We start from the raw sequence: 20,766 nt of genomic DNA on the forward strand, positions 1-20,766 counted from the left end.
CCCAAGCACCATCTCCAGACTGTTTACCAGCAACATGGATCAACACGTGACCTCCCTAGATCCGGTCGACCACGGGTCACTACCCCCGGGCAGGACCGCTACATCCGGGTACGCCACCTTCGGGAACGATTGACTACTGCCACCTCCACAGCCGCAGCAATACCAGGTTTGCGCAGGATATCCGACCAGACCGTACGGAACCGCCTACGTGAGGTAGGAATTCGTGCCAGACGTCCAGTTCGAGGTGTCATCTTAACACCACAACACCGTCGACTCCGACTGCAGTGGTGCCAGATTCATCGACAATGGCCTCAACTGCGATGGAGACAGGTGTGGTTCAGTGACGAGTCCCGATTTCTGCTCCGACGTCATGATGGAAGATGTCGCGTGTATAGGCGTCGTGGTGAACGTTATGCGGCAAACTGCGTGCAGGAAGTGGACAGATTCGGCGGGGGTAGTGTCATGGTGTGGGCAGCCATCTCACACACTGGCAGAACTGACCTGGTCCACGTGCAGGGCAACCTGAATGCACAGGGCTACATTGACCAGATCCTCCGGCCACACATCGTTCCAGTTATGGCCAACGCCAACGCAGTGTTCCAACATGACAACGCCAGGCCTCACACAGCACGTCTCACAACGGCTTTCCTACAGAACAACAACATTAATGTCCTTCCTTGGCCATCGATATCTCCGGATTTGAACCCAATTGAGCATCTATGGGACGAGTTGGACCGACGCCTCCGACAGCGACAACCACAGCCCCAGACCCTGCCCGAGCTGGCAGCAGCCTTGCAGGCCGAGTGGGCCACCATCCCCCAGGACGTCATCCGTACTCTGGTTGCTTCAATGGGCAGGCGGTGCCAGGCAGTTGTCAACACACGCGGAGGCCACACCCGGTATTGACTCCAGATGACCTTGACCTTGGTGGTGTGTCCTATCACTTACTCACAATGGACTAGAGTGAATTGTGAACAATCCTGCAACATTTGGTAATTATCGGACTCACCATTCAATAATTAAATCAATTCTCCAAATATTACGACAATGTGGTTTTGCGTTTCTTCTTTTGAAGAGTATATATTATGTTAAAACAAAAATGTCGATTTTTTTTTGATTTTTTTTTTTAAAAACGAAGAGATTTTTCATGTTAGGCCTACATAAAACAAATCTGTATTCACCGTCCGAAGAAGGAAACATCAATAATTAATTAAATATGGCATATACAAACATAGGATTTGGCATGAGGATATATCTCAGTACGATGTATTTAAATATGTTTTAAGAAAACAAAAATAATTTTAAATAATGATTTTAATCTTCGGGTGGAGTACGTCACAAAAACATTCCTCATCGCCCGAAGCCCCAAAGTAACACGAGTTCAGTACAAAATAAACCACTACTGTCGGTGTCGAAATAACTATTATGTTTCATCCATGGGCTGACTTGAGAATCGGAGTGTAGTTTTAGTTAATTGGTCCTTTCTTTCCGTGGCCTGCACATGTGATTCCTGATGGGCAGGTGTATGTTGCAGAGTATCGACCAGGTAAGTGATTACCACTGTCTAGACATACGTACAAAATACTTGCCAGTTTTTTAAGATCACAGGGTATTGTGGCGTAACCAGTCGCGATTATAGCACAATGTTAATGGACATTATCAGCCGCCCTGCTTCATTACTGTAAATAATGCTAAAAAAACCTTTGATTAAGTAGACTTTCCCATCTAAAATTACAAAACTGACCAATTATGTAGTACCAAAGAAAACAAAATTATCACATGGGTATCGTGAGTGGTCATTTTTACTCTAACGCACCCTACCAATAGGCCTAATAATATGCTGCTTTTTTTTAAAGAGAGAAAAATACTATAACCCCATTTCGTTCTATTGATGCAAATTGAAATATATTTAGTTAAAAAGTTGATTATACTCTCAAGTCATTTATGTTGTTTTACAAGTCAGTTTAACTTTAATGAAAGTGAAGCGCCTTGTAAATTAGAGCGTTTGTTTACACTGTGCATACAGATTTCATTATGTACAGCCCGAACATGAAAAATGCGATATTTTATATTTAAAAAAAAAAAAATATTTGTCCTAGATTTATGTTTTTTACATATTTAAATACATCATATCGAGGTGTATCTTTATGCTAAATATGAACAGTATACACCTCGGCATTAGCATCCAAGTTTTGGTTTTGTCTCCGGGTTACTTTCGGGCTCCGGGCTGTAAATTGGTCGACTGGTCTGGTCTGGCACCATCGGGTTTCTCCACCCTCCGACTCGCTATCCGTTTTTTCTTCAGTATCACTGTTGTAAGTAAATGTGTGTCTTTCTTCATTTACTAACGGCTCAAATTGATACGGCAAAAGGTTTTGCGAACGAACACTCATTGTTTTGGTAAGCTGTGCAAGTCTTAGATTCTTTATGAGTGGTACGGACTAATGCTTTTAAGTGTAAGGCTTCAGATCAAGCGACGCGTCTCTGACGTCACAGACCTCGTGATTGCCCTGCTCATTAAAGATCGGCAATTTCCGCTAAGAGCTCGTATCTGGGGGTTTTATGGAGATATTTTAAGTAATTGATTTTTTTTTGGATTTTTTTTTAGGTGATTCAATTTATAATTAATTGTACATGGTTTGTGCCAAATATAGGTCACGTGACATGTTTCCTTTGATGTAAAAAATGTGTCTGATGTATTGAAACTGTAATTACTTAATCATTTTAACATGTCATCACCAAGATAAAAAAAGTGACCAAAAATGCACATCTTTTTACTTAAATTTTATTAAGGTAATTAGACACCACGAAGTCCCCAAAATATTACAATTTTAAATTACTGTTAATATTAGTAGTTTTCTTACAATTTGGTGTTAAAAAATGTATCTTTAAAATTACAAATTTCATGTTGAAAGCTTGGTTCAGTGATGCCGTTTTTAGATTGCAAAGCTGGATGCATAAGTGTTACACGGATGTAAACTTACTTTAATTTGCTTTTATTCTTCAGATGGAGAACTTCTTGAACCACATTCACATGGCGGTTGCTCACGGTCAGCAGAAACTGGCCGGCAAGTTGATAGAGGAGGCCGAGAGACGCGGAGGATTTGGCTTTAATTTTTTACACAAAGAGGTATTTATACAGTGTTACCCCTCAAAAGCAGACCATCTGTAAACCAGAACAAAGAGGTATTTATACAGTAATGCCCTCGCAGACAGACCCTTTGTAAACCAGAACAAAGAGGTATTTATACAGTGAAACCCCTCACAAGCAGACCCTCTGTAAACCAGAACAAAAAGGTATTTATACAGTGATACCCCTCAAAAGCAGACCCTCTGAAAACCAGAACAAAGAAGTATTTATACAGTGAAACCCCTCACAAGTAGACCCTCTATAAACCAGAACAAAGAGGTATTTATACAGTGATACCCCTCAAAAGCAGACCCTCTGTAAACCAGAACAAAGAGGTATTTATACAGTGAAACCCCTCACAAGCAGACCCTCTGTAAACCAGAACAAATAGGTATTTATACAGTGATACCCCTCAAAACCAGACCCTCTGTAAACCAGAACAAATAGGTATTTATACAGTGATACCCCTCAAAACCAGACCCTCTGTAAACCAGAACAAATAGGTATTTATACAGTTATACCCTTCAAAACCAGACCCTCTGTAAACCAGAACAAATAGGTATTTATACAGCGATACCTCGCAAAACCAGACGCTCTGTAAACCAGAACAAATAGGTATTTATACAGCGATACCTCGCAAAACCAGACCCTCTGTAAACCAGAACAAATAGGTATTTATACAGCGATACCCCTCAAAACCAGACCCTCTGTTAACCAGAACAAATAGGTATTTATACAGTGATACCCCTCAAAACCAGACCCTCTGTAAACCAGAACAAAGAGGTATTTATACAGTGATACCCCTCAAAACCAGACCCTCTGTAGACCAGAATTCCCTTAAAATTGGGGCATTTTCAGTCCCTTTTTAAATATCTGTGCAAAACATGACCTCTTTAAACCGGATACACCTTAACCTTTAGACTACTGGATTAATTTTTAACAAAAACCACGTTGAGTGGGTACAAGTTTATCATTTTTACTCACATATATTCACTTAAATGTTTCATAAATACATGAATCAGTAAGTATTATTTTCGTGTCTTTTTTTGTAATTTTTTATTATTTTAGATCGGCTAATGGTAATTAAAATTAGGCAAAAAAAATCGAAAAAGTTGTGTTTACTTACGGGCATTTGTGGCCAGCTGTCCAGTATTTATGTCCATTATTCCCGATAACAGTGGTTTCCTGACCATAATTTTTTTTTAAACCCGAACTACGATTCATATTGCAATATTTGGTAATTTTCGTTGTTGGTAAAACGATCAAATTTATTATCAAATTAGCTGTCATAATCAGCTTTCGATCCCTGAAAATTACCGCGACGTGCCGCCATTGTTGTCAAGCGAAAATACTTGCCGAAAACCAATTGAAAAAATCAAAACAAAAACCACCATTTTGAAAAAAAATCTTTTTGTCTTTAATTATATTTCCGTTTCCGGTGAGTGTCGTGTGCAAAACGGTGGAAAATATGAATTGGGGAATGCACTGTATACAGTGTACAGTATATCGACTGACGTGACGTCGGGCAAGATATCTCGCCTGCAGTAGTCAGAAGGTTAAAACAAGACTTTTTACTCCATTATTAAACATTTCTGATCGGTAACACGCATTGCATTCTCTTGTACACTTTCAAAAGTCTACATCTTATGGCCTACCATGTGATACTTCTAATTATAAAATAATGTTTTTTCTTCTTAAAGTAACCTGACCTCTCACAAAGTGCATACTCCCCTGTTCCAAATAACTGGTCGGAACATCCAAACAGCCAATGAAATTTTTCTCAATTTTTTTCGTTTTTTCCAGGTATTAAATTTAAATGGGGAAGACTTGCGGCCTAACCTCCTTGTGGCATCGGTGAGGAAAAAACCGTTCCAGAACCGTGGAATAACACCCATTCACTGTGCAGCTATCAACCCCAACAGCAAGTACCTGTCTTGTCTGCTTCAAGTGGAGCCGGACATAAACATTGTCGACAAGAGTCAGCGACGCCCACTCCATTACGCAGCGGCTTGTAGCGGGTCTGCACCGCTGGAGCTTCTCCTGTCCAGGTAAATTATAAAACCAAAAATTACCTGTTCCATTTACAATGGTATATACCTCACTACATATGAAAGAGAAGAGTGATTTTGTTAAAAGTTTGTTTTATAACTGAAACCGTTTTATAGTCCAATTTACAAATGATGATTTTTACACATCTATTAGATGCGTGCAAGTTGTGAATGTGTACAAAGTATGACATACATGTAACTTAACTGATGCATTAATTCAAGTTATTAAATATACATGTTTGTTTGTCAAAGAGACTCATGACTAAGTGATAAATACCGTTCAAACATTTCACACCATGAAATGTCTACAATATTTTTAATGTTTTCTTTTTTATTATTATTTTTTGCATTTAATTTCAAACTCTTTTTCATTTTTCATGTGGAGACCCATTTTAACACTGAATATCAAAGTGCAGTCAATTCTCTATTGTGAGACTAAACAGTTTTTCTTTAAGTTTGTAATTTACATTTATTTATAGTTGCATATGTTATAAGTATGACATGATGAGGTTGTTTAAAGCTTTGTATTCTGATTTATGACGGTCATTGTTTATCTGTTTTTTCAGGGGTGCTAGTGTCACTGATGCTGACAATCAGGGAAACACGGCCATCCATTTTGCATGCATGGCTGGGAGGGCAGCAAACCTTGATATCCTTCTCAAAAAAGCCAAAACAGAAAGTAAGTTTCATGCTGGAAAAATTGAGATGAAGAAAATATATCTTGAAATAGACTTACCATGTAAGATTTTAACAGCAATGAAGAAACTTGATATGAACATTGATAAAAGATTATAATATATATTATTATTCCGTAAAATATATAATGCTTAAAATATCTGGAATATTGTAAAAATAAGATGGAAAAAAAGAGTTGATTGTGAAACCGATTATCAGAAAGCATTTTGAGTGATACTTACTGCCTTGATACAGTATTATTCACTCTATCAACAATAACTTTTAAAATTTTGATAGCAGTTGAAATCCTAATATGCATTATGTTTGCCTGCACGAAACTGCAAATAAGCTTAAGATTACAGTAATGTATGTATTGTGTAACTGATTGACGAAATGAAAACGTCATTAGCATTTTGTAGTAAGGGATCATTTACAACTGTCATTGTTTTCACTGTGGACAAAGTACTCTCTTGTTTTTTGTACTTGCACTGCCAATTAAAAAAAAAAGCATGTCAAAAAGTTTATATTATAACCTATATTTAAAAAACCCATTAACGTATGCACTAGCTTTACCTCCTCCCTTCCTGTATGTGGGATACTGGTGGGAATTGTAAATAGAAAATATTCTCTAGTGTTCTAGACCAAATGCTACCACAAAGAGATTATTTGTATTTCACTTGGCAGCTAATATTTATCTCCTTTTATAAAAATGTTCATCAAGTTGTATCTTAATTGTGTGTATCAATCATACTACAGATGAATTAAGATTGTTTTGTGCATTTATTTTTAACTAAAACCTTTATTTTGTTTGCAGCAAACAGTCTGGGAGAAGGAATGTCAGCCAAGTGGGGTCCAGGTGGGGTAAACCGTCCAAATAGAAACTCATTATGTCCCATGCACCTGGCTGTAGAAAATGGCTATGCGGTAAGTTCAGTTAATTAATAGTGGCTATGCGGTAAGTTCAAATAATAGAATTATTTCCTAAGACGAATTGATGATAAAAATAATTCAAATTATTTCTTTATTTTATTTACTTGTTTATTTTTAGGCCCTTACCGGCCCAACCGGAAGGGTTCTATAGGTTTCACCTTTCTGTCTCTATCTGCCTTTCTTCGGACTTCTCTTTTACAAGGCCTCAAGATATTGAGCCGAAATTTTGTATATAGCTTTATCATGTACTGTTATAGATCAAGTTTGACTTTGATGTTGATTTACCCACTTAGTTATGGCCCTTGAACTTGGGAGATATGAAAATTTGTTGGGTGCAGTAGGAGATATGTATTGCTTTTAGCAATACTCTCATAATGCTTATTTTCATTGGTTTTAGAAAGCTTTCTAATTTTAATGAAGCGATATTAATTATTACTGTCACATTTTAACTGATGATAGCACTGTTAAAATATTGTCTCATTTGCAATTTCCCTGTCGGTGGGCCCATTGGGCCCTTCTCATTCCAGCCAGTGCACCATGACTTGTATATCAAAGGCCGTGGTATGTGCTATCCTGTCTGTGGGAACGTGCATATAAAAGATCCCTTGCTGCATTAGAAAAAATGTTTTGGGTTTCCCCTGATGACTGTCAGAATTACCATATGTTTGACATCCAATAGCCGATGATTAATAAATCAATGTGCTCTAGTGGTGTTGTTAAACAAACCAAACTTCATTTGCAGTTTTCTAACAAGTTAGTTTTTTTTATAATGAGTTAGTATAACAAGTTAGTTTGTAATTATTTTGTTTATCTTTGCCGGTGATGATTTGTTATCCCTGTCAGATATGACATGTTGAGAACTGTAAAACTGAGGCATGGTGTATATTAAAAACCAATATAAATAGTGATGATTTTACTGTCGCAGAATGAGAGACTCTCTATCAGTAAGACATATTGTCCAAGAAACAAGTCAAACATGAAAACATTTCAACAAATGTATAAACAAAAAACATGAGTATAAAAAATGATTATACTACCCTAACACACCACTATCCCAACCTCTAACTAACATAAAATGATTATACTACCCTAACACACCACTATCCCAGCCTGTAACTAACATAAAATGATTATACTACCCTAACACACCACTATCCCAACCTCTAACTAACATAAAATGATTATACTACCCTAACACACCACTATCCCAGCCTGTATCTAACAAAAAATGATTATACTACCCTAACACACCACTATCCCAGCTGTAACTAACATAAAATGATTATACTACCGTAACACACCACTATCCCAACCTCTAACTAACATAAAATGATTATACTACCGTAACACACCACTATCCCAGCCTGTAACTAACATAAAATGATTATACTACCCTAACACACCACTATCCCAGCCTGTAACTAACATAAAATGATTATACTACCCTAACACACCACTATCCCAGCCTGTAACTAACATAAAATGATTATACTACCGTAACACACCACTATCCCAGCCTGTAACTAACATAAAATGATTATACTACCGTAACACACCACTATCCCAGCCTGTAACTAACATAAAATGATTATACTACCGTAACACACCACTATCCCAACCTCTAACTAACATAAAATGATTATTCTACCCTAACACACCACTATCCCAGCCTGTAACTAACATAAAATGATTATACTACCGTAACACACCACTATCCCAACCTCTAACTAACATAAAATGATTATTCTACCCTAACACACCACTATCCCAGCCTGTAACTAACATAAAATGATTATACTACCGTAACACACCACTATCCCAACCTCTAACTAACATAAAATGATTATTCTACCCTAACACACCACTATCCCAGCCTGTAACTAACATAAAATGATTATACTACCGTAACACACCACTATCCCAGCCTGTAACTAACATAAAATGATTATACTACCGTAACACACCACTATCCCAACCTCTAACTAACATAAAATGATTATACTACCAAACACACCACTATCCCAACCTCTAACTAACATAAAATGATTATACTACCCTAACACACCACTATCCCAACCTCTAACTAACACAAAATGATTATACTACCCTAACACACTATCCCAACCTCTAACACCCAAATATATAGTATTCTAGTGTCGATGATTTGCCAGTTTGAACCCACTAACTCAACTAGTCGGTCAATGTCGCTGAGTATTAAATAAAATAATCTTCTAAAACCAGTAAAAATTTTATCACTAATCAACTAATTGCTGTCATCATGAATAACTGTCAGTATCTTCTCGATGATGATCAGACACTAGTACATCTTGGTTGGTTGGCTGTTGACATCTCCTGCAGACGTCCTAACAACAGTCTGCCATTCTGAAACCACCATACTAGCCTATAGACATCACTTGCAGATGGTTCACCTACAGTTCTGCTGGTCACATCTGTGTCATCTTACAAACCCAGTTATGGCTCACAAAGCTCAAATAGCTCACATAGTTCTGGATCAAGCTCAAACCAAAAGTCTTAAACATATTTGACTACTTAATATAATTATAACAGTAAAATAATACCTCGTTACCAGGTCTATGACAGTTATAAAAACTACATAACATAATTAAACAGTAATTTAGTTTTTTTTAATTCCAGACTTTTATTTCGCTGCTTCAAGATATTGAGCTGAAATGTTGTGTATAGCTTTATCATATCCTGTTACTTTCATGACAGTTTACCCATTTGTGACAGAGTAATGGCCCTTGTAGTTGGGAGATAAGAAAATATGTTGTGCCCAATAAGGAACATGTATTGCTTCAGCAGCACCCTCAGAATGCTTGTTTTATACTGGAAACTTTCAATCAAAATCTGCTTTTTATAATTTATTCATGACCAACTTCCATATTTTTGTAAAAATTGCTTTTCAATATTGACACAGTTGTTTTACTGGCAATCTGTTTTAATTGATGTATTCAGGATGTGGTCAAGATTTTGCTGAAACATGGAGCCGATGTAAACAAACAAGTATCAGCATCAAAGTTCAAAAGGTCACCACTAATGATGTCCGCAGAAAAGGGATTCCTCGATATTGCGAGATTACTCGTTCAGAATGGTGCTGTTGTAGAGCTGCCAGGTAAACCTAATCAACAATTTAATTTTTCTTATCTCAGTTTTAATTTTGCCAGTCATGTGTAGATCGAGGAACACTAAGCATTTTGCCTGCAGCAAAAACCATTTAAAATTGTAAAAAAAAATTCTTCAAGTCTTGACTTTAATATTAACATAAATCATTATGCTGTCATTGTTCATGCCTTGTAATATGACGAAAAATGCAACGTATTCTGAAATACATGGTTAGCTTAAAATTAATTGAGTGGAAATAGGGGTGATCTGATGTGATACAACACAGTCTTTGCCATATCCTATGAACATACAGTTCTGTTTTTTGTGGTTGTTCTCCTTCCTAATGGAGTGATTAGTTCATTGTTGTTGTTTAACAATTTCAGACAAGTTAAAAAGAACAGCTCTGTTGCATGCTGTAATGAACGGCAACAGCACGGTGGCGTCGTACCTCCTGTACCTGGGAGCTGACCCCAACAAGGCAGACTCCTCTGGAAACACCCCTGTTCACTACGCAAGTGCCTATGGCTGGTACTTCTGTCTGAAGATGCTCGTTTCGGATGCAGGAGCCGATCCTAATGTAGTCAATGTTTGGAAGGTAAGTAGCATGCTGCACATATAAAAAATGTTAGATGTGTATATTTTCTGTCTAGGATATATTATATAACTCTTTATCTAAAACCTTTTTAAGACTGTTTTCAGGATCACATCCAGGAAATATTTTGTGGAGGGATTATAGGGAAAAGGGTACATAGACCAACACGTCAAATTTCTTAATTTAGCTGCTAGTTAATGTGTGATATCACTATTAACGATAAACCAATGAAATTGCGTCAGTCTTTTGGTTTTGACAGTCAACATGTTTAGGTCACATGTTATTCGTAGCAGACGGTAATAGTTGTTTCTGTTCTTAATGACATCACTGAGTATACACTGGTGATGAGGGCATTAACAATGTCAGTGTATGCTTTTAAAGCAAAATGTTAAAATATTCTTGACAAAATATATATTTTATATGCTTTTAGGTGAGGGAAGGATAACAAAACAAAAAAATGTTTTGTGTGGTTATGAAATGTTGAGAATTGTGGACAGCTCATAATTGAATCAGAATTTTTCTGTGGAATTATAGAATATATACTGAACAAAAAAAGAAACTTCCGATTTGTACATATAGTATTTGTTGTGTTAAAGAATTCATTGTGTAATGAAATTATATAGGTAGTATTAGCCTTGAGCTGTATTATCAGGATTCATGAATTTTATCGATTATTTTTGCACTGTTAATCGTCGACAACGTGAAATTCAATTAGCACGTGCATGCATGGTTCGACATGTCCCGTGTAGTATTCGGTCAATTTGTTGTCAAGTGAACGAAAACGCTTCCAAATGTGTAAAAAAAAAAATGTTTTTTACATTGTAGCATTTTTAGTATGCCCAAAAACCCCAATAATTTACGCGAACTGGCGATTGGCATGCTTGATGCTGGCATGTCAACAGAAGACGTTGCAAGGCATGTTGGGAGTTCTAGTCGAGCGATACGAAATCTTCGCGTAAGATTTCGAACGACAGGAAGCACCAACGACTTGCCACGTCGTGGACATCCGAGTGTTACAACGCGTGGTCAAGACCGCTATATCATGAACACGCATTTACACAATCGATTCCAAACTGCCACTGCTACTGCTGCTAACACACCTGGGCTTCATAATAACCGAATCAGTGGGCAAACTGTTCGTAATTGTCTGCGGGAGAACGGTTTACATGCACGACGTCCTTACGTCGGATGCGTTTTAACGCAACGTCATCGTCTAAATCGTCTTAATTGGGCACGTGTACACACTCTTTGGATACGGCGATGCTGGAATACCGTTCTTTTTTCGGATGAATCCAGATTTTCTTTACAACGTGGTGATGGCAGGGTGCACGTCTACCGTAGGAGAAATGAACGCTATGCTGACTGTTGTGTTCTTGAACGAGATCGTTTTGGGGGTGGGGGTTGTGTCATGGTCTGGGCAGCCATTGCCCATGGTTATCGTTCACCACTAGTCGTCATTGATGGCAATTTAAATGCTCAACGTTACCGCGATGACATTCTCGCTCATCACGTCATTCCTCTGTTCCATAACAACGCCAACATCTTGATTTTTCAGCATGATAATGCCACCTCTCATACAGCTAGAGACACTGTAAATTTTCTTAGGACAAATAACATTGATTTCATTGATGACTGGCCCACTAAAAGTCCTGATCTCAACCCCATCGAGCATGTCTGGGATAGTCTGGACAGACGATTGAGGCGTCGTCCCAACCCACCCGCTAACGTCAACGAACTTCGTCAAGTGCTCATTCAGGAATGGAACAATATTCCACAGGCAGAAATCAACACTTTAGTCAATTCTATGCGCCTGCGATGCACTGCAGAGGTCAATTCAAGAGGTGGTCATACCCGTTATTAAGTGGGTGTTTTGTTTTTTAACCCCTACCACACTTGGTCAAAATTTCTCCCAGTTTCTGTTAACCTATGGCCATGATTTTTGCACCAAACGCAGAGTATGACAAATATTTTGAAAAGTCACTAGCCACAGGGCTAGTGGGTTTGTGAAAACCACTAGCCCACCAAGATAAAGCACTAGCCCAAATTCTTGATCAATTATAACTGGATTTTTATCTAATTTTTGTAAGATTACACATTTACGATTATAACAGTAAAATGAAACAAGCACTTAAATTATGTTGTAACTTTCAGTTTTGTCGTGTTGTACATGTACGTTTGGTCTTTTGTCAAGTGTGATCCATCATTATTGTCCCAATTTCGCTTTTGCCCTCTCCCGGGGAAAAATAATTGATTAAACTCATGGTTGGTATCTAAAACCACTATCAAAACAATAAAATTTAAATGAGGGTACGACAGTGTGACACGATAATAGATGGTTCAGTGTATTTGGTAGTGGGTTATGTTTTTAGGGCCTACTATTCATGTCGCCAGGAACTGTACTGCCAATTGCTCAAATACAGGGCATTATCCCATGTCAGACCGATATCAAAAGACTGTAACGGCGACATCTAATCCGTTGTTAATTGATGTACAAAAAAGGTATTATCTTGTATCGGCAGCTGTGAGACATTATCCAAACGTAATAGCCCAAGCCGAGTCATTGCATGTGCGGTTAGCATTAAAGTAAATTGTTTTCCTGGTTGCCGATAACCATATGTAAGCGAAGTGTTAAATTAGAAAACAATAGGTAAATAAAACAAACACTGAAATTCAAAGCATGACTGGGGTTTACTTGATTGAGATTAACCTGTCGTCGCGATTGGTGATTTCCAAGTTAGCCTAAAACATAATTATGTGCGAGATTAACTACCACGTGACGTGTCCAACCAATCAAAACACGCATGTCATTAGACTTATTTCCTGTGCCAGAAACTTGAAAGGGAAAAGTAAACAATGCATGCTGTAACCGTGACGATGTAGAGATAGCATGTTACTGCAGTTTGCAGACCTAGTTCAAGTGGATTATTATTATATATACAGATGATGTTGTTGATATTATTCTATGACAAACGTCACAATCAAATTTATTAAACGAAATTTCAGCCGAGAGAAAAAGAAGAAAAAACAAAAACACGATCGAGCGATAAGGAGAGGGGGTGGGAAAACCACTAGCCCGCAGGGTTTTGCGTTTCTCACTAGCCCGAACTTAAAAACCACTAGCCACGGGCGTCGGGCTAGCGGATTTGTCGAACTCTGCCAAACGATGCATCATGGATAACTCTTTAAACGCATATATAACAATTATTCCCCCGGTTTGTTTTCATCAAGTTATGTTCAAGCAAAGTTAGCAGAAGTTTCTTATTTTGTTCATTATATATATTTGTGACTCTTACAAATTCTGAGTGATATTTGCTTTCAGAAATTTTCTGTGGAATTATTATAGTATATACATTTGTGACTTGAACGTTCTGAGTGATATTTGCTTTCTGACTTTTGTTTCAATATTTTTAGACTAGTCCAGTAGCCATTGCATTTTTGAAAGGTCATTTGGGATTGGTGGATTTTCTACTGACTCAACAAGATGTAGATATTAACTTCAGGGATGATAATGGTAAGATTTTATTTCTGAATTATTTTTTCTTATCTTCTAAAATCGACAGTAATATGGATTAGTAAACTCACCTGTAATACATTTGTGTAAAAAAAATCAATGAAAAGTGCGAAATTGAAATACTTACATAGAACAATACTTTCTGGATTCCCCATGACACGATTATTTGAAATCCTCGCGGAAAGGTGAAGGTCAGAGATCGCAGTGATGACGAGAACAAAAATTTCCCACAATGCAATATTCAACACGTTTTTGGGATGCAGTCGATTCGTCCACTGGACAATTTGTCCACGGACGATTCGTCCACTGAAAATTCGTCCACTGAGGAACTCGAGACGATTTGTCCACTACAAAAAATCGGGGGGGGGATACGGAGATCGCCGATCCTTTCGTTCGATTCCGACAAAACTGACTCAATGCGATCACCAGTCAAAATCGCAGTCCGTGAAACAAGATCCGGAAAGTTGAATCAAGTCGCGTCTAAAACAACACGCTTTGTTTGAATGACATATGGGGATAACATGTGACGAGGGAGGGTACAGTGGATATAATGTACGCCATTGAAGGAGAACATGACATGGTGGGGGGGTAATAAAGTCTTCCGACGCTGAGACTTGCATTACCTATTTACCACATCGTGACATGCGAGATAATGTACGAGCGAGCGGACGAATCGTCCGGGGCATGATAATGAATACAAACAGTTAATAAAAAATGGATATTAATGTTGAATTCTAACTCTATTTTACTTTTTTGGTTGTAGTATACCACAAAATAATGTTAAGAAACGATTACAATGTCAAAGAAATAACTATTAATATGTATGAAAAAAATTTAGTCATCGAGTGGACCAATTGTCCGTGGACGAATTGTCCAGTGGACGAACCGTATGGAAAGCACGTTTTTAATGTTATTTATTTTTTAATATTGACGTTTTGCATTGATTACCAACGACTTTCCATTTGTTTCCTACAAGTCAGTAGTATTACAATTATTTTTTTTCGTTAAACTAAGCGATACGAATGGACGCATTTTAAAAGAAACAAGTAGAAATGATGCCGATAACAATTCCAAGATTTCATAATAATGTTCTTTTTTTTCTTTTCTTTTTTCAACTTCAGCAACTTTTTGATCTTGTCTCTTTTCTATTGCCTTCGGCTTGGCAAGCCTTCTGATTGTTCTAGCATTTAGGGTTAGGGTCACTTGTAGCTATAGAGATCTATAGATGTTGGAAAGATCGGAACTTTGTCCATTAGTCAACTCGCCCCAACCCAAGCATTACACTCATAATACTGTGATGGTGCAATTTTATGGGTATCTGGTCATTTCGGCTGGTTGCTAGTCACTTCGTGCCTTGGTCCTTTCGTACCATAGTCATTTCGTAGCTTGGTTCTTTTGTACCATAGTCATTTGTTACCTAATTTGGTCCTTTCGTACCATTGCAAAATTGAAAGTCATATCGTACCCAATCTAATTAGGTATATAAGATGCAAACACCACCTGCAACTGACTTTATAAATCATTAAATATTTAATTTTGTCCCTAAAAAAAGATCAAGTCATTTCGTACCATACACTGAAACAAATTTGTTGTTAATTTAAGGGCGTTTCTGATCAGCAAAAACAAAAAACATATTGTCATTGTGTATAAGTAATAAACATGAGCAATTGGCTGATTTGGTAATCGATAGGGTAGTCAATGTTTTCAGTGGTTGTTATTGTTTATTTCATAAACAAATAAGATAATAAGTAATATTCGACCATTTCAGCTGGTAACTGAAAAAAATTGTTCATATTTATTTATTTATTATTATTAGCATATTTATTAATTATGAATGTAAAAAAAGCACACTTTGGTCAATTGGAGCCAATTTCAGAAAACATCGAAGTTGGCCGTTAGTAGTACATACCAAATACGGCTCTTGTCAGGTAAAATGGAAATAACAGTTGACAGGTGTTATGGTAAATCAATAACGATATGCTGCACAATAATGTGTTCTGATTTTCAAACTCAAAGTAAATTTAAAAAACAAAACAAAAAAACACTGCTTTTATGCTATGGTCGATTCGTTTTTTATATACTGGTATGAAATGACTATGGTATGGAAAGACTTCTCACAATGGTACGAAATAACTAAGGTACGAAATGACTTTTTGCAATGGTACGAAATGACTAGGGTACCAAATGACCAGGCAGCATGGTATTTACATGTGCTCTACGTAACAAAAAGGTCACGTGATGCGCTTCAAATGCATGACAAGTCGAAGGGAATCCGCCGTCTAAATAGACTTTATTTGACGGTTGAAGGGAAAAATAAATTGATACGTACGAAAAAATATTTGGCAAAAATGCATATTGAGCTACTACGAACATTTGGCGGACCAAAAATACATTGGATATACAGATATAGATATTCTGGACAAGGAAATGTAAGTAAATTGTCATTCTAACAATTAAAAAAGGTTTTATTAGCCGGAAACTTTATAGCATTGCAACAAAGTCAGGAATGTCCCTTTAATTTAGGAATGCTCTGTTCTCTGGCTTTATTAATTGATTAATGTTCAATTGACTAACAGGATTGCTCTGGGTGAGCAGAACATTTTGCCAAATCATCTATTTAGACGTGAAAAATTGCAAACACCCAGATATTATCTAATAAAATAATAATTAATACATGAAATTAATTTTCCAAATTACAACAAAATTCGCCAATTGGTGAAGTTGGTGAGTGCCAGAGCTAGCCCTGTATTTTGTTGTTTATAGTTGTCCAGTTTTAAAGGGACTGTCCTGAGTTTGCAGCCGTTGTAAGATGTTTGCGATAACAGTCTTGTTGGCGACTACTATTTCATACTAAATTAATTTTCTTGTTTAGAATACCAGTGTCTGTATATCAAGTATGTTTTCGGTCGAATACTAATGTTTGTAGCACTCAGTTTTTACTTTAATTCGTGATATATATTTTTTCCGTACATACAAAATTATTAGGAGGTATAATCCGGTCTGGGCTACAACAAGCATTAGGACAACAACAAACACCTTGTAAATACAGACACTGATATTTTAAATAAGAAAATGTATTTAATTTCTGTTACATCATCAAAAAGACGGAAACATTTTACAATGGTTGTAAACTCAGAACTGTCCCTTTAAGTTTAGTTGGTGTTCCAGGTTGATATAAGATATTTTGTGTTTATGTACTCCCGGAAAAAGGTTCCTGTGCATCATTAAAATTTCAGTGAAAAATATTGTGTTTTACATAGATGTACTATTTATCTATTAAAAGGACAGTGATCCTCTCCTGCCTTCTAAACCTGAAGTATAGCCTACACAATGCTTGGTGCGCCGTCAGTGATGATGTAACTGAACAATGTATTGATGTACGGTCATGGTCGTACTTTGTGATCACCTAATCGGTTGCGTACAGTTCTTCCATTGATTGGCCTTAACTCAGGGATGTATGGGGATGTTAAACTTGTCATATTCAAATCATTCCATATGTGTACCTGCTTGATATTGACGATTTGTTAACGTGATGTTAGGTGTCAACTTCATAAACCATGGAAAATCCCTAATATCCCTAAACTGTCTATAACATCTCCACAGACACTGCATAGTTTTCTTATGAACATCAATGAACACCAAAATGACTAGCAACAATGTTTATGCCATTCTAACCTCAATCATGCCCATTGTTCGAAGAAGTTAATTTTCTTGGAGGCGTGGCATCACAATGATGACCATCAGATACCAACAAAAGTATTTTTCCAAGTCCAATGATAAGAAAAATTATGTCAAACAGGAGCATATTACCAAAAATGCTAGTAATGCAACTTGTGATAACAAAGCATGAATAGCTCGTGCAACTGACAGGACACTGCTGGAATAGTGAAGGGAGTGGTTACACATTCATTTACTGAAAGTTTTATGATAATATTGCAAATAAATTAAATTCTATATGCAATTATTTGGTGCTTAGGAACTTTATTTCGCGTGTATATTTGTGCAGGTTTAACTCTAATTGGTGTTCCGCTTGGATATTTTGATGTTTATTTTTGTGCAGGTTTAACTCTAGTTGGTGGTTCGCTTGGATATTTTTATGTTTGTATTTGTGCAGGTTTAACTCTAGTCAGTGTGGCGTGCTCCAGCCGTGTGGAAGCCAGCTTGTCTGAGCAGGTGGAATACCTCATTAACGACAAAGGAGCCAATCCAGCCTTACCTGATCTCAACAAACTCACAGCTGTATGTATCTCCGTCAGTGTATCTGTCATATATATCACAATTCAACCTCACAGCTGTACGTATCTCCGCCGGTGTATCTGTCATATATATCACAATTCAAACTCACAGCTGTACGTATCTCCGTCGGTGTATCTGGCATATATATCACAATTCAAACTCGCAGCTGTACGTATCTCCATCGGTATATCTGTCATATATATCACAATTCAAACTCGCAGCTGTAGGTATCTCCGTCGGTGTATCTGTCATATATATCACAATTCAAACTCCCAGCTGTATGTATCTCCGTCGGTGTATCTGTCATATATATCACAATTCAAACTCACAGCTGTACGTATCTCCGCCGGTGTATCTGTCATATATATCACAATTCAAACTCACAGCTGTACGTATCTCCGCCGGTGTATCTGGCATATATATCACAATTCAAACTCACATCTGTACGTATCTCCATCGGTGTATCTGTCATATATATCACAATTCAAACTCACAGCTGTATGTATCTCCATCGGTGAATCTGTCATATATATCACAATTCAAACTCATTTGTATGTATCTCCGTCAGTGTATCTGTCATATATACTGAACAAAATAAGAAACTTCTGCTAACTTTGCTTGAACATAACTTGATGAAAACAAACCGGGGGAATAACTGTTAGATATGCGTTTAAAGAGTGTTCCATGATGCATCGTTTGGTGCAAAAATCATGGCCATAGGTTAACAGAAACTGGGAGAAATTTTGACCAAGTGTGGTAGGGGTTAAAAAAACAACACTCACTTAATAACTGGTATGACCACCTCTTGAATTGACCACTGCAGTGCATCGCAGGCGCATAGAATTGACTAAAGTGTTGATTTCTGCCTGTGGAATATTGTTCCATTGCTGAATGAGCGCTTGACGAAGTTCATTGACGTTAGCAGGTGGGTTGGGACGACGCCTCAATCGTCTGTCGAGACTATCCCAGACATGCTCGATGGGGTTGAGATCAGGACTTTTAGTGGGCCAGTCATCAATGAAATCAATGTTATTTGTCCTAAGAAAATTTACAGTGTTTCTAGCTGTATGAGAGGTGGCATTATCATGCTGAAAAATCGAGATGTTGGCGTTGTTATGGAACAGAGGAATGACGTGATGAGTGAGAATGTCATCGCGGTAACGTTAAGCATTTAAATTGCCATCAATGACTAGTGGTGAACGATAACCATGGGCAATGGCTGCCCAGGCCATGACACAACCCCCACCCAAGAAACGATCTCATTCAAGAACACAACAGTCAGCATAGCGTTCATTTCTCCTACGGTAGACGCACACCCTGCCATCATCACGTTGTAAAGAAAATCTGGATTCATCCAAAAAAAGAACGGTATTCCAGCATGTATGTACACATGCCCAATTAAGACGATTTAGACAATGACGTTGAGTTAAAACGCATCCAACGTAAGGACGTCGTGCATGTAAACCGTTCTCCTGCAGACGATTACGAACAGTTTGCCCACTGATTTGGTTATTATGAAGCCCAGGTGTGTTAGCAGCAGTAGCAGTGGCAGTTTGGAATCGATTGCGCAAATGCGTGTTCATGATATAGCGGTCTTGACCACGCGTTGTAACACGTGGATGTCCACGACGTGGCAAGTCGTTGGTGCTTCCTGTCGTTCGAAATCTTACGCGAAGATTTCGTATCGCTCGACTAGAACTCCCAACATGCCTTGCAACGTCTTCTGTCGACATGCCAGCATCAAGCATGCCAATCGCCTGTTCGCGTAAATTATTGGGTATTCTTGGCATACTAAACATGCTACAATGTAAAAAAAAAGTTATTTTTTTTTAAAATTTTGAAGCGTTTTCGTTCACTTGACAACATTGTTAGTAAGACAAGTAAAACAAATTGACCGAATACTACACGGGACATGTCGAACCATGCATGCACGTGCAAATTGAATTTCACGTTGTCGACGATTAACAGTGCACAAATAATCGATAAAATTCATGATTCCTGATAATACAGCTCAAGGCTAATACTACCTATATAATTTCATTACACAATGAATTCTTTAACACAACAAATACTATATGTACAAATCGGAAGTTTCTTTTTTTGTTCAGTATATATCACAATTCAAACTCACTGCTGTATGTATCTCTGTCAGTGTATCTGACATATATATATCACAATTCAACCTCGCAGCTGTATGTCAGTGTATCTGTCATATATATATATATATATATATATATATATATATATATATATCACAATTCAAACTCACAGATATATGTATCTCCGTCGGTGTATCTGTCATATATATCACAATTCAAACTCACTGCTGTATGTATCTCCATCAGTGTATGTCATATGTCACAATTTAACCTCACAGCTGTATGTGTGTCTGTCAGTGTATCTGTCATATATATCACAATTCAAACTCACAACTGTATGTATCTCTGTCAGTGTATCTGTCATATATATCACAATTCAAACTCACAGCTGTATGTATATCTGTCAGTGTATATGTCATAAA

General features: G+C 37.4%; 1 protein-coding gene and 1 non-coding gene across 2 annotated transcripts in view; both read left to right on the forward strand.

Annotated features, from left to right (window-relative positions):
* LOC121371731 (poly [ADP-ribose] polymerase tankyrase-like) overlaps positions 1–20,766 on the forward strand; it is a 99,804-nt gene that overhangs the window by 22,738 nt on the left and 56,300 nt on the right. Inside the window, exons 12-19 of the mRNA XM_041497833.1 lie at positions 3,008–3,130; positions 4,934–5,178; positions 5,745–5,857; positions 6,668–6,777; positions 9,760–9,916; positions 10,290–10,501; positions 13,910–14,009; positions 18,124–18,248. Of these exons, the coding sequence (XP_041353767.1) occupies positions 3,008–3,130; positions 4,934–5,178; positions 5,745–5,857; positions 6,668–6,777; positions 9,760–9,916; positions 10,290–10,501; positions 13,910–14,009; positions 18,124–18,248 (1,185 nt within the window). The remainder of the gene's footprint in view (positions 1–3,007; positions 3,131–4,933; positions 5,179–5,744; positions 5,858–6,667; positions 6,778–9,759; positions 9,917–10,289; positions 10,502–13,909; positions 14,010–18,123; positions 18,249–20,766) is intronic.
* On the forward strand, positions 7,595–7,662 carry LOC121372780. The gene has a single exon (XR_005957994.1). It is a non-coding gene; the product is annotated as a small nucleolar RNA R38 (small nucleolar RNA).

This window comes from Gigantopelta aegis, chromosome 4 (assembly GCF_016097555.1).
Source record: "Gigantopelta aegis isolate Gae_Host chromosome 4, Gae_host_genome, whole genome shotgun sequence".
Lineage (NCBI taxonomy): Eukaryota > Metazoa > Mollusca > Gastropoda > Neomphalida > Peltospiridae > Gigantopelta > Gigantopelta aegis.